The sequence below is a fragment of the Pseudochaenichthys georgianus genome, chromosome 8, assembly GCF_902827115.2.
Source record: "Pseudochaenichthys georgianus chromosome 8, fPseGeo1.2, whole genome shotgun sequence".
NCBI lineage: Eukaryota > Metazoa > Chordata > Actinopteri > Perciformes > Channichthyidae > Pseudochaenichthys > Pseudochaenichthys georgianus.
Window position 1 is genome coordinate 25,095,698 of NC_047510.2, and position 12,910 is coordinate 25,108,607.

Here is a 12,910-nt window from a genome sequence, read left to right on the forward strand (position 1 = left end):
CAATGTACATCATGAAAAGGGTTTTATTATCAAAGAGCACATGTTGATAACTCAAACTTTATATACAATACAAAAATGAATAATAAGAGGGTTTTTTTTTTTTTTTTAAATGGCATCATTCATGTTGACACAGTTCCCTCTTTGACTATAGCCATGGCCAGGTTCCTGGCCAGAGCGAGTCTCAGGAGCTCCACCTTGGTCTGCTCTATGTCTTCATCCTGAAAAGACAAAAACACTCACATTAAGAAGTGTGCTTGTGTCTTTAACATATAGACAAAATGTACTTTACAGCACCAGCGTTAAGGCTGTGAATTAGAAGTCAAATAATTCATTGTTCTGTAGGAGTTTACCTTGAAGTGGAAAGGATGAACACTAAGCCATTTGTGCCCAAAAGACCATATTTAATATGATAAGAACGCCACAATTTGTTCTGATCAGTGGCGAACCGTCAGGGCCTTCAAGGTATTCAAAGAATACCCTGGAACACTCAGATAAAACAAACAAAAAATCGATTTAATTATATAAATAAAATGAATAAATGAGAACGGTATCTGTGTTGTTGATCTGTAATATTACAGTGTTACGTTGATTTGTTTGTCCTTCTCGGACCATGCACTACGCATTTCAGTGGTTTTGTGTTAGAAAAGAAAGCAACCAATCAGATCTTGTTCTGGGTCTCTGGGTAGAATATCCTTCAACCAAGGTATTCTACATCCTTGATCGAATGCCCTGGCCGTTGCACTGAATGAGAGCGTACGTTTGGATTGACAGTTTGATCAACCAATCAGATATTGATTTGTAGCCAATGGGCGTATTCTTTCAGAGTTTCCCTTGGTTCCAGGGTATTCTAGAAGGCCCGCTAGTTAACTGGCTCAAGACAGAGGATCTAGATGAATGCGACGAAGCAATTCATGCTGTTTTATTGTTTTTAACGTTGAAATGACAAGTGCAACAGGTGAAGATGAAGTTGTTGCGGAATTGTTGTGAGTACCCTCTTCAAGACGACAATTCAGTGAAAAGATGGACATCATAATGCCGGGGAAGGGGGGGGAACACGGTTCGCTACTGGTTCTGATACATCTAAAGTTTTGAAATCTGGAATAGATAGGTCTGGGCAAGTATCTAACAGTACAACTTTGACAATTCTAGTTCACATTAAAATACTTGGTCAAAAGACTTTGAAATATTATAACATTTGGTAATTTAGTTTTTGTAATGTCTTAGAATATTTGTTTACACTTCATATAGACGCCACGGCACATATTAATAACTTGCTTAGTTATTAGTATCTTTTTAATTTTGCACCAAATGTACATCGACACCAATCAAGAAAAGCAGCTGCTGACACCAACACTAAACAGCTGGTCTCTCTTGTAAACACTGCAGGATTAAGGCTGAGAGGAGAGGCGTACCTGCATAGTCCCGTCTGTGGCGGGAGCCACGGAGCTCAGGGAGGAGGTGAGCTCCTCCAGACAGAACATCAGCTCGTAGGTCTGGCCGGCCGAGAAGATCACCTAACATTCAACAAACAAAGACACCTTTTAATCAAGACTGAACAACTTCTTCAAATCATTGAAGTTCCTATTTTGTTTCCATATAACATGATACATTTAAATTGTATTAAATGAGATTTCACCAAAAAAGAGACATGATCATTTCTAAGATCGTGAGATTAGTTATAGGAAATGCATGATCAGAATAAGACCCAAGTGTATTATCCAGTCACACACACGCTTTGAAGTGAATTGAGTAATGAACAAAGATCTCAGCAAAACAGAATGACTAAGACAGGACTGGGCTCAATATATCTGAAGCTATTTTGATATGATAAACAGATCTTGAAGGTTGTTTCCAAAGGAAAATGGGATAAATGTTCTGTGGAAATGTCCATATGGTGAATATGGGATTTTTGTAATCTTCCATCAGAGTGAACTGAATATCTTTGCACTGTCTGATGTTTTATTTATATATATATATATATATATATATATAAATATAATATATAATGAAGCTCACCCATATTGAAACTAATCCTTAAGTTGCAGCCCTTTGTTGACTCTGATGTATGTGTCTTTAGAAAATATCATATTTGATCAATATGTATAAATAAATGACAAAACAATAATAGAAATGGGGCCAACATTGATATCAGTTTAGCATTTGAATGTTACTGGTCATATATCCTAACTGGAACAATGTGATTATATTGTTAAGGATTCATATCAGCAGTTTACCGCGCACGGTGCACAGCGACTGACCTCCTTCTGCTCCAGCAGCGGCAGGGCGTCGGTCAGCAGGGTCATCCAGAAGCTGCGGGGGGCGATCTTGGCCGTCATCAGGGAGAGGAGCAGCTTGGCCGCCTCGCCGAAGCGCTTCTCTCCGTACAGCCGGTGGAACTCACGGTACTTCCCTAGGAGTGAAAAAACACGACCGTTTTCTTTCCTGCTCATGTCAATACTTGTAATACCACTAAGCTAATGCTGTCAAACAGTAGCTGTTATCATACGGTATAAAAGTGCAGTTTAATAAGATCGGCATGAATCGTTCACACTCTTATTTACATATAATCTGCTTTTACTGAACTCTTGTTCATCTCTGCTCCTCTCGCAGTGTTTCAGACATCACGGTCTGTGTATGGGCTTTTTTCAGCAATTAAACACTTAGAACCACTTTAAATGATGTCCCCTGCATAATATATATAATTCATTTGTATTTTTAAAACATAGATGTTGTCATAATCTATGGTAAAGTAATTTCTTTATATTTACTGTTCTCTTTTACAAATGGTTTATCTATTTTCACAGATGTTTTTCCAGTAGATCACATGGTCACATGCTGTTGGATTAAGCGGTAAAAACATGGTTATTGGTAGCTCTATTATGAGACACGTGAATTTAGAGACCGAAGCCTCCACAGTCACATGCATTCCGGGGGCCAGAGCGGGCGACGTTGAGGCGCATCTTAAACTGCTGGCTAAAAATAAACGTAAATACAGTAGGATTGTTATTCACGTCGGTGGTAATGATGTTCGTTTACGCCAATCAGAATGCACCAAACTTAATGTGGAGTCGGTGTGTAGTTATGCTAAAACAATGTCGGACACCGTAATCTTCTCTGGTCTCCTCCCCAATCTGATCAATGATGACATGTATAGCCACATGTCATCATTTCAGCGCTGGTTGTCTTGGTGGTTCCCAGCAAACAATGTGGGCTTCGTAAATAATTGGACAGCCTTCTGGGGAAAACCTGGTCTGATTAAGAGAGACGGCATTCATCCTACTTTGGAAGGTTCAGATCTCATTTCGGCAAACATTTCAGGGCTTTGTGGACTTAATCCATGACAAACTGGAGTTGAGACCAGGAGGCGGAGTCGCAGTCTGACACGCTTCTCTGCGCTCTCTCCTAGGCAGTCATCCATAGGAATCCCGAACCCAATAAAATACCCAATATTAACGGTGTGTGTGTGTCTGCCCAAGGACAATTTAAGGTAAAACCTAATAGAGGTGTCATACATAATAACCTAATAAAAGTAAATGTAACAACTACTACAGTGCAACAAAACAGGAAGATTAAATGTGGTCTCTTAAACATAAGATCTCTAGCATCTAAAGCAATATTGGTAAATGATTTAATATTTGTTTATAATATTGATATTGTCTCACTGAAACTTGGTTGAGACATGAAGAATATGTCAGCATAAATGAGGCCACTCCACCCAGCCATATCAACACTCATACTGCTCGAGGCACGGGTCGAGGAGGTGGAGTTGCAGCAATCTTTGACTCAAGTTTACTTATCAATACTAAACCAAAATTAAATTATACCTCCTTTGAAAGCCTCGTTTTTAGTCTTACGCATCCGACCTGGAAAACTTTGTTACAGCGTATCGTGCACCAGGTCCTTATTCAGAATTCTCTGAGTTTTTATCAACTTTGGTACTTAAAACAGATAAAGTAATTATCGTAGGTGACTTTAATATTCATGTTGACGATGATAAAAAATGGCCTTACTGTTGCAATTAACTCTATATTAGATTCTGTTGGTTTCTGTCAGAGTGTAAATAAACCAACCCACTGCTATAATCTGTTAGTGCTATAGCCAAATTTAAGGAAGAGATTCCACCAATACTTAACTCGATAGCATGTCTGCATGTAAGGGAGGAAACTTATACAAAATGTACACCACCCCAAATTGATCATGTTGTTGATAGTGCTATAGATGCCCTGCGAATAAAATTAGACTCTGTTGCTCCTTTGAAAAAGAAGAAAATAAAACATAGATCATAGAACATAGCTCCATGGCATAATGCCAAAACCCGCAAAATAAAGCAAAAGTCTAGACAACTTGAAAGGATATGGCGTTCCACTAAACTTGAAGAATCTCGTTTAATTTGGCATATTACTCTCAATGAATATAAGAAAGCACTGCGTAAAGCGAAAGGCAGCCTACTACTCTTCATTAATAGGTGAGAATAAGAATAATGCAAGATTTCTTTTCAGCACTGTAGCCAGGCTGACAGAGAGCCACAGCTCTATTGAGCCTTCTATTCCCATAGCACTCAGTAGTAATGATTTTATGTGCTTTTTTAACGATAAAATTGTTACTCTTAGAAACAAATTAATGACCTCTTGCCTTTGACCAGTATCGTGTTATCAACAGCTCCCGGAAACGTAAGTTCTAATATTACACTAGAATGCTTTTCAGCCATAAACCATGAACAATTAAATTCAATGATTCTCTCTTCTAAACCTTCAACGTGTATGTTAGACCCAATTCCAACTAAGCTGTTGAAGGAAGTTTTTCCATTAATTAGCACTTCTTTATTAAATATTATGAATATGTCTTTATTATCAGGCTATGTTCCACAATCATTCAAAGTAGCAGTGATAAAACCGCTTTTTAAAAAGCACAACCTCGATCCAGAGGTTTTAGCCAACTATAGACCTATTTCTAATCTTCCGTTCTTCTCAAAAATTATTGAGAAAGCGGTCGCAAAACAGTTGTGTGATTACTTAAAAAACAATGATTTATTTGAAGATTTTCAGTCTGGCTTTAGAACACATCATAGCACAGAGACAGCTCTGGTTAAAGTCACAAATGACATTCTAATAGCCTCAGACAAGGGACTTGTCTCTATTCTTGTTTTGCTCGATCTCAGTGCTGCATTTGATACTATCGACCATGATATCCTATTGCAAAGACTAGAGCACTTAGTTGGCATACAGGGAACTGCTTTAGGCTGGTTTAGGTCCTATCTAACTGAACGCTCTCAGTTTGTACGTGTTAACGATGAATCTTCCACGCAAACCAAAGTTAGCCATGGAGTGCCACAGGGCTCAGTGCTCGGACCTATTTTGTTCACATTATATATGCTTCCGTTAGGCAATATTATAAGGAATCATTCTGTAAACTTTCATTGTTATGCGGATGATACTCAACTATATTTATCAATCAAGCCTGATGAAATTAATCATCTAAATACAATTCAAGACTGCCTTAAGGACTTAAAAACGTGGATGACCTTAAACTTTTTGATGTTAAACACGACCAAAACTGAAGTTATTGTACTTGGCCCGAAGAATCTACGAAACAAATTATCTAAAGATATACTAACTATGGATGGCATTAATTTGGCCTCCAGTGAGACTGTAAGGAATCTTGATGTTATATTTGATCAGGATTTATCCTTTAACGCCCACATAAAATCAAATTCAAGGACCGCCTACTTTCATCTACGTAACATTGCAAAAATCAGGCATATCTTACCTCAAAACGATGCAGAGAAACTAGTCCATGCATTTGTTACTTCTAGGCTGGATTATTGTAACTCTTTATTATCAGTGAGTACCAAGAAGTCAGTAAAGTCGCTTCAGCTGATTCAAAATGCTGCAGCTCGTGTACTAACCAGAGTTAGGAAAAGGGACCACATTACTCCTGTTCTGGCTGCCTTACACTGGCTCCCTATAGAACACAGGATAGAATTTAAAATTCTTCTTCTCGCCTACAAAGCCCTTAATGGGCAGGCGCCATCTTACCTTAAAGAACTCATTATACCCTACTGTCCTACTAGGGTATTGCATTCCAAGAATGCAGGGTTGTTGGTTGTTCCTAGAGTCTCTAAAAGTACAATGGGAGCCAGAGCCTTTTCTTATAAAGCTCCACAATTGTGGAATCAGCTTCCAGTTTGTGTTCGGGCGGCAGACACTCTATCCGTTTGTAAGAGTGCGCTTAAGACCTTCCTTTTTGATAAAGCTTATAGTTAGGGCTGATTAGATTCAGCCCCTAGTTTTGCTGATATAGGCTTAGTTTGTCAGGGGACATCTTCCTTCTTCCTTCTCTCTGTCTATACCTGTGTACTCTCATGTTCCGATTAACCCAGCTTCCCCAAATGTCTTTCTTTTTGGCGTCTATATACGCCGGGATCCGGAGTCATGGATGATCCTGCGGTCCTGTGTCCTGGATCGCGAGTCGTGGCTGTGGTCCTGGATGGATATCCTCGTGGATTCATCTTCCTATTATACACACATGCATTTCCAAACATTTGGACTACCTATGTTGCAAATGTATTATCTTTTCAATTTACACACAGCATCTATTGCACGTCTGTCCGTCCTGGGAGAGGGATCCCTCCTCTGTTGCTCTCCCTGAGGTTTCTCCCATTTTCCCCTATAAACTGTGGGTTTTCTCCGGAAGTTTTTCCTTGTACGATGTGAGGGTCTAAGGACAGAGGGTGTCGTATTGTCATACTGATATTCTGTACACACTGTGAAGACCACGGAGACAAATGTAACATTTGTGATATTGGGCTATATAAATAAACATTGATTGACTCTTATTTACATATAATCTGCTTTTACTGAACTCTTGTTCATCTCTGCTCCTCTCGCAGTGTTTCAGACATCACGGTCTGTGTATGGGCTTTTTTCAGCAATTAAACACTTAGAACAACTTTAAATGATGTCCCCTGCATAATATAATTCATTTGTATTTTTAAAACATAGATTTAGTCATAATCTATGGTGTGTGTGTGTGTGTGTGTGTGTGTGTGTGTGTGTGTGTGTGTGTGTGTGTGTGTGTGTGTGTGTGTGTGTGTGTGTGTGTGTGTGTGTTTGTTTATGTGTGTGTGTGTTTCTAGTTCGTACCAAGGAAAGTGAGCCTGTCGCTGAGCAGCATTGCGGGACCCAAGTTGTCAATCAGATCCAGGTCAGAGAATGTCCCTCTGGCGCAATAATCCTGTAGAAACCTGACACACACGGAGACACTTTAGAAACCACCTCACAACAAAGTGCTTTCAAAGAGAGACCAGCCAAATACAATTTATTTGACACCTGAAACAAATCCTTTCTAATTATTTACGCTTCTCTTATGTCAAAGGTCTCTCCAGAATACAAGATAACGGCCCAATAATGGCTAGCTGACAAACATAACAACTGAAACAGGGCAGCTTCTTCTTCGCTGTAGGTCTTATCAGCCAAAGAAATATCATCCCACAAGATGAATCTAATCACAAAGTGGCGGAGGATATAAAAGCATGCACTCGTTTGATATCACAGTTAGGAATCTCCAGAAAGCTTGTTGTTCACAGTCCATGGTGTAGAAGAGGAAAAGACAAACAACTCTCTGATGAGGGGAAGAACCTTTAATGGTATCTTGATGAATTGAGAAACTAACCTCTCTGAGATGAGGGTGGCGAAGGCAGCATCTTTGGCCCTGATGCTCCAGGAGAGAGCCGAGCCCAGCCTGTTGTTCTTCAGGGCTCGCATAGCCATGATCTTACAGATGCTCCGCACTAGATGAGGACAGGAAGTTAAAGGTTTAAGTCTTAACTGCATTGGCAGAAACACATTTAATGTCTGTTTTTGTGAAAGGCAGGTGGATACAAGAGGAAGAAAGTGCTACCTTGCTCTGACATTTGCCTCTGCTCGCAGATCCTGAGCACCTTGAGGGCTTTGCGCTCCGTGTTTAAAGGAACGCGCTCAATCTGCAGCTCCAGGTACACCCGGCCTAAATCTGGGCAGTGGTCAAAGTAATCCACGGCCAACTGCCAAAGACTAAACACAAACACATAAACATCCTTTAAGTTGAGACATTTGTAGAACCAAGTCAAATGAACACCATGCTGATGTCTGGTGTTTCAACAGTGCTGATAACCTCTAGACTAAACTAAAGAGTCAATTAGTCAGCATTAATAATAATCATAATCATAATTTGCAGATCCAAAAGCTATAAAGACTCAACATGTTTGCCTACTTTGAGTTAACCCGAGTAGTTAAATACACCACTTTCTATACCATAAGGATAATTATAGTACTTAGATAACCATACCTGTGATGAGTGAAGAGACCAGAAGCATATTCTAGCAGGAGAAACTCTCGCAAGTTGGATCCAAAACTGAACACACAGAATGGTAGATGTTAAATGGATAAAGAGTGCAATCTATTTATCTCCAGATTCAAATGATATACAGGTACAAACAGAGTAGAAGTCTTACTGCACATTGTGAGACTGGAGGAGTTTGCAATGATCCAACAGATCTGTCAAATGGGCCACAAACCACCAGTTGTTGAGAGCAATGCTGAAGAGACACGTGGTGGAGACATTAGAAAAGGGTGAAAGACAATACATGAAACGGTAGGATTGAACCTGCTTTTATGTACTGCATATATTGATTTTATTCTGCATGTTACCTGCACTCCTTGATGACTTGGTGGATGTCAAACTCAAACGCAGCCAGTAAAATGTTGTCCAGGGGTTCAGGGACGCTCCTCGAGTCCAGAAACATCGTCATGCAGGACTACACACACACACACACACACACACACACACACACACACACACACACACACACACACACACACACACACACACACACACACACACACACACACACACACACACACACACCACACACACACACACACACACACACACACACACACACACACACACACACACACACACACACACACACACACACACACACACACACACACACACACACACACACACACACACACACACACACACACACACACACACACACACAGTAAATAGCAGGGATAAAGAAACAGTGAAGATAAAAGCTGAGCGGTGATGAAGCGATTAGTGTAGGTTACCTGTGCATAGTAGTGTAACTCTGTGGGTTGGACTGTAGGGTGGCTGAAGAGTAGTCTCGTGACCAGGAAGTGATACCAGGTGCCTAGGAGCTCCTTGTGCTCCAGCAACGTGTCTTCATCCCCAACTAGGATCTAGAATTTAGTCAAAAATAAACAAAAACAAAAAATAAGTAACTGTGATATCGATGCGACAGATTCAGGTCATTTTGTACATGTAAGAAGTAAATGGACAGCAGCTCGAGCTGACTGAAGTCACTGACCCTGCAGATGATCTCCAGATGTTTGTTGCTGGCGAATGAATTGTCCTGCAGGCAGCGGTCCACCTCCTCATGCCAGTGCCTCCACTTCACATCATACTCTGTCAGCGTCTGGTTGCCTCCAGGCTGATGATTATCAGAGAGTTCAATTGGTTGGTTTTAGAGCAAGAAATTGTGCTAAATTCCTGCCTGTCTTGTATGAACATTACTGGTACGTTTGCATCATATCAGTGAAGCAGGGCCTGTCAGAAACTGATGTGTCAGGAAGGTACGATTAGATTGGATTTTGTTTTACCCACTGCATGAGCAGAACACAGACACAAACGATGATATGTCAGAAGCAGCAGCACATTGTTTGGTCAAATAATGGCTTGTTAATGCTGTTAATCAATGTGTCATTCTGCAGAACTGAATTACACATGTAGGTGTGTGACATGGGCATATTAAAAAGAACCAACCAACAGTTGAGTGCACCTGTTCTTGAGAAATAAAGAAATGAATTTGCAGCAAATCATTGATATTAATCTAATTTCATTTCAAACCTTTATTTATACAGATAAATCCCATTGAGATCATTGATCTCTTTTTCAAGGGAGACCTGCTCAATACAATGAATACCATCAAGCTACACACAACAGACACCAATGAAAGAGGGTCTTACATTGTAGAAGGGCATCTTGCTGAGCAGAGTGTCCATCAGCTTGTACATGCTCCTGGGGGCAGGGTGTAGGGTGGCCTGCTTCACCAACATCTGTCTGGATTCTTCCAACCTGCCCTGCATCACGTAACTCAGCACCTGCACAGCACAGATACAAAACAATTGATAACTGAGATGTCACCAAAAGCACTGTAATCGTCATGTGACTGGCCTAGTTTCTAAAGACAGAAATGTGTGTGTGTGTGTGTGTTTGCTCTGCACCTACCACATCCCAGTAGTCTTTGTGCTCAGCAGGGCTCTCACTCTGCAGCACTTCTGTGGCCTTTTCATCCACATCAGCCTTGTGTAACCTTACCCAGTCGAGTAGGTGGAGCAACAGGGAACCCGCTGCGGACACGGACACACACCTTGTTTGTCTGGGTGTGCTTTCAAAGTCACGTTATAAAATGTATTACAAAGGAAGATTAAGTTCAACAACTAAAAAAACTCTAACCTGGAGCAGAATCAATGAACAGCACTTCAGCCAGATTCCAGATCAGCTCTATGGCCAACAGAATGGACACCTGTAACACCAAACAGAAGCTGACATTAGGACTGTGTCAATGGAAAAAGAAACATTAGTCAACATTTCAATTAAAAATGAATATTTATTCCGCTGCACCTTAACATTGACTTATTGTAGCTAATTCTAAATGAATTTATTTCCATTTATTTGTTGACACTTTTATTATAAGAGATATTTTATGAAAAAAACAAAGAGCATATATTTCAAGGCATATTGACATTTACAATATCCAGTATGGAATCCTGTATGTGCATTATTAGTTTACTTTACACATAAGGATGTCATGCATTTGCAGGTTATGGCACAGATACACATACAGCAGTGGTATATACCTGATTTCCGTATTGCATGGCCACTTTTGCATCTTTTGTAGAAACTGCAGAAAAGAGAGAAATGCAAATTAGATATTTCCTGAGTAATTACATTAAAGACTAAGATGCTGGTATTATATTATAAAATTCGGACCTGCAACTTGCTGAAGCTCCTCCATACAGGCTCGTATCACAGATCTATAGTTTTTACTGATGCTGACAAATCTAAAGAGGAAGACAGAGACAAATCATTAAATGAAAAATGTCTGCAGGTGCCTATCTGCCTTTCGTAACAAAGATTTAATTTGTTGAGAAACGTTACAGAGTGACATGCCCAGGCAGGAGCCATCAGTTGGCCTTACTGGGGTTTTTTGTTCTTGCTAGGGAGGTCTTCTTTAATTGTCTGCAGGCCAACAAAGATGTGATGTGACTCATTGAAGAGTTTCCGTAAAATGGGGGAATATATGTCCTCATCTTTCCTGACCTCATGGATGAAGGAGCAGCCCGATCCTTTGGCACCTGAACATACAGAGTGGACAATCAATAACAGAGTGATATTAGGTAAGAGAGAGACAACATACAGACAGGCTTGTCTTAGTGTCTACACATACCTGATGATGCTTTGTAAAGAGTCTCATACGCAAGGATATCACCTGGACCCCAGGCAAATCCCAAGTGCTTCCCATCACTGGCTGCAGGAATATTCTGTATTTTAAAGGGGAGACAAAGTCATTAGACTGAAACAGGTGATCAACAAATGAAATAAGAACTTAAACTGTGTGGTTTTTTTAAACATGAAATTCCTCTCCAATGCATGATTCTTTATCATTGGACATTAGGCCAGCACAGGAATTATAAAACCTATATGTGTCTCAGCCACAATTTTGCACATTGGAGGGACATTTCCAAATGATCAACTTTAACTTGATTGTATTTATTTATTATTGATATATTGATTATCAGTTAATTAATCAAACCTGCAAAATCTAGAGTAGTAAAGATGGTTACAATATACAATACAAGATTAAAGAAACAACATATTGTGTTAACTAACCTATAATGTATTATTTCATTAATGAAGTTTATTACTTTACTGTTGCAGCTGGCAAGTTTATTTTGTGTATGATTATATTTTGTTTAGCTAATATGAATGGAAAGCAACTTGTAACTACAGCTGTTAGATACATGCAGTACAAACGGTTTCTTCTGAAATGTGATGGTAAGGAAGTAGAAAGTAACAGAAAGTAGAAATGCTTTCGTAAAGTACCTCAAATGTTTTCTTATGTTATCTAATAACTAACTAGTTTCTATCACTGTCATCTTTGCTCTTGCTTCTTTGACACCTTGTTCCACAGTTTTAAAAAGGTATGTATTTCTTGTAATAACCTTTAATCACCTGACACACGTTGTGGGATTTTTGTATTCTATCATATCCCATTCATCTAGATCAGACGTTTAGTAATGTTGTTGCGATACAGTTAGCTTGCTAGCATTGCTATCATGTGGAAGAAAAGAGAGAAGACTGAGCTCGTGCAGAAACTTACGGTGATGGCCGGCTCTACGTCCAACTCCTCCATCAGGGAACAGTATTATCAACCCAATGAAATGTAAATAACTAAACTATTCAGCTATAAACACTCCACGCCATGAACTAGAGGTGCCGTGCTGCTTACGCGCCTCGGTTATTCATCCGAAAGACCCCCGGCGCAAGTGGTATGACGTCACGGAAGAGGTGGTCTTCCTTCTGCCTGTTTTTCCATCTGCTGTGTTTTTTGCTTGTGGAGTCGTTTTGGTTCTTTTTTGTTATTCACGAACAAACATACAGATATATCCTCCGTGTTCTGTCACAAACACGATTTTAGATTGGATTTTGTGAAACTGTATAGGTCTGTTGTATGTAAAGATATTTATTTGACATAGTTTGGTCCATCTTCATCATCAGACAGTATAAAACAAGATGGCCACTGATTTATAGGGTTAAAACATAGAGGGTAAATGTGCAA

General features: G+C 39.7%; 1 protein-coding gene across 2 annotated transcripts; it reads right to left on the bottom strand.

Moving 5' to 3' along the window:
- Window positions 1-5: 5 nt before the first annotated feature.
- Window positions 6-12,617, bottom strand: nup85 (nucleoporin 85). 2 transcript variants are annotated; one of them, XM_034088783.1, is made up of 19 exons: window positions 12,452-12,617; window positions 11,519-11,612; window positions 11,270-11,426; window positions 11,062-11,132; window positions 10,929-10,972; window positions 10,525-10,594; window positions 10,297-10,418; window positions 10,035-10,169; window positions 9,377-9,499; window positions 9,117-9,248; window positions 8,688-8,794; window positions 8,492-8,575; window positions 8,326-8,391; window positions 7,900-8,051; window positions 7,672-7,789; window positions 7,143-7,243; window positions 2,259-2,410; window positions 1,413-1,514; window positions 6-218 (listed from the first exon to the last, which is right to left on the bottom strand). In XM_034088783.1, exons 1-19 carry the CDS (start codon window positions 12,482-12,484, stop codon window positions 120-122), a joined length of 1,962 nt encoding a protein of 653 aa, XP_033944674.1. In that variant the 5' UTR covers window positions 12,485-12,617; the 3' UTR covers window positions 6-119. The 2 variants fall into 2 exon arrangements, with proteins under 2 accessions (XP_033944674.1, XP_033944673.1); XM_034088782.1 differs by having other exon boundaries at window positions 2,235-2,410.
- Between the last annotated feature and the right edge of the window lie 293 nt (window positions 12,618-12,910).

Bases quoted from the DNA above. Each gene is read 5' to 3' on its own strand.
- nup85 (XM_034088782.1), bottom strand. From the start codon at position 12,484: ATGGAGGAGTTGGACGTAGAGCCGGCCATCACC. The intron at 11,133-11,269 runs GTAAGGCCAACT...CTTCCTCTTTAG, and splicing joins AGCAAGAACAAAAAACCCCA to ATTTGTCAGCATCAGTAAAA. The intron at 10,170-10,296 runs GTAGGTGCAGAG...TGTGCTGTGCAG, and splicing joins ACAAAGACTACTGGGATGTG to GTGCTGAGTTACGTGATGCA.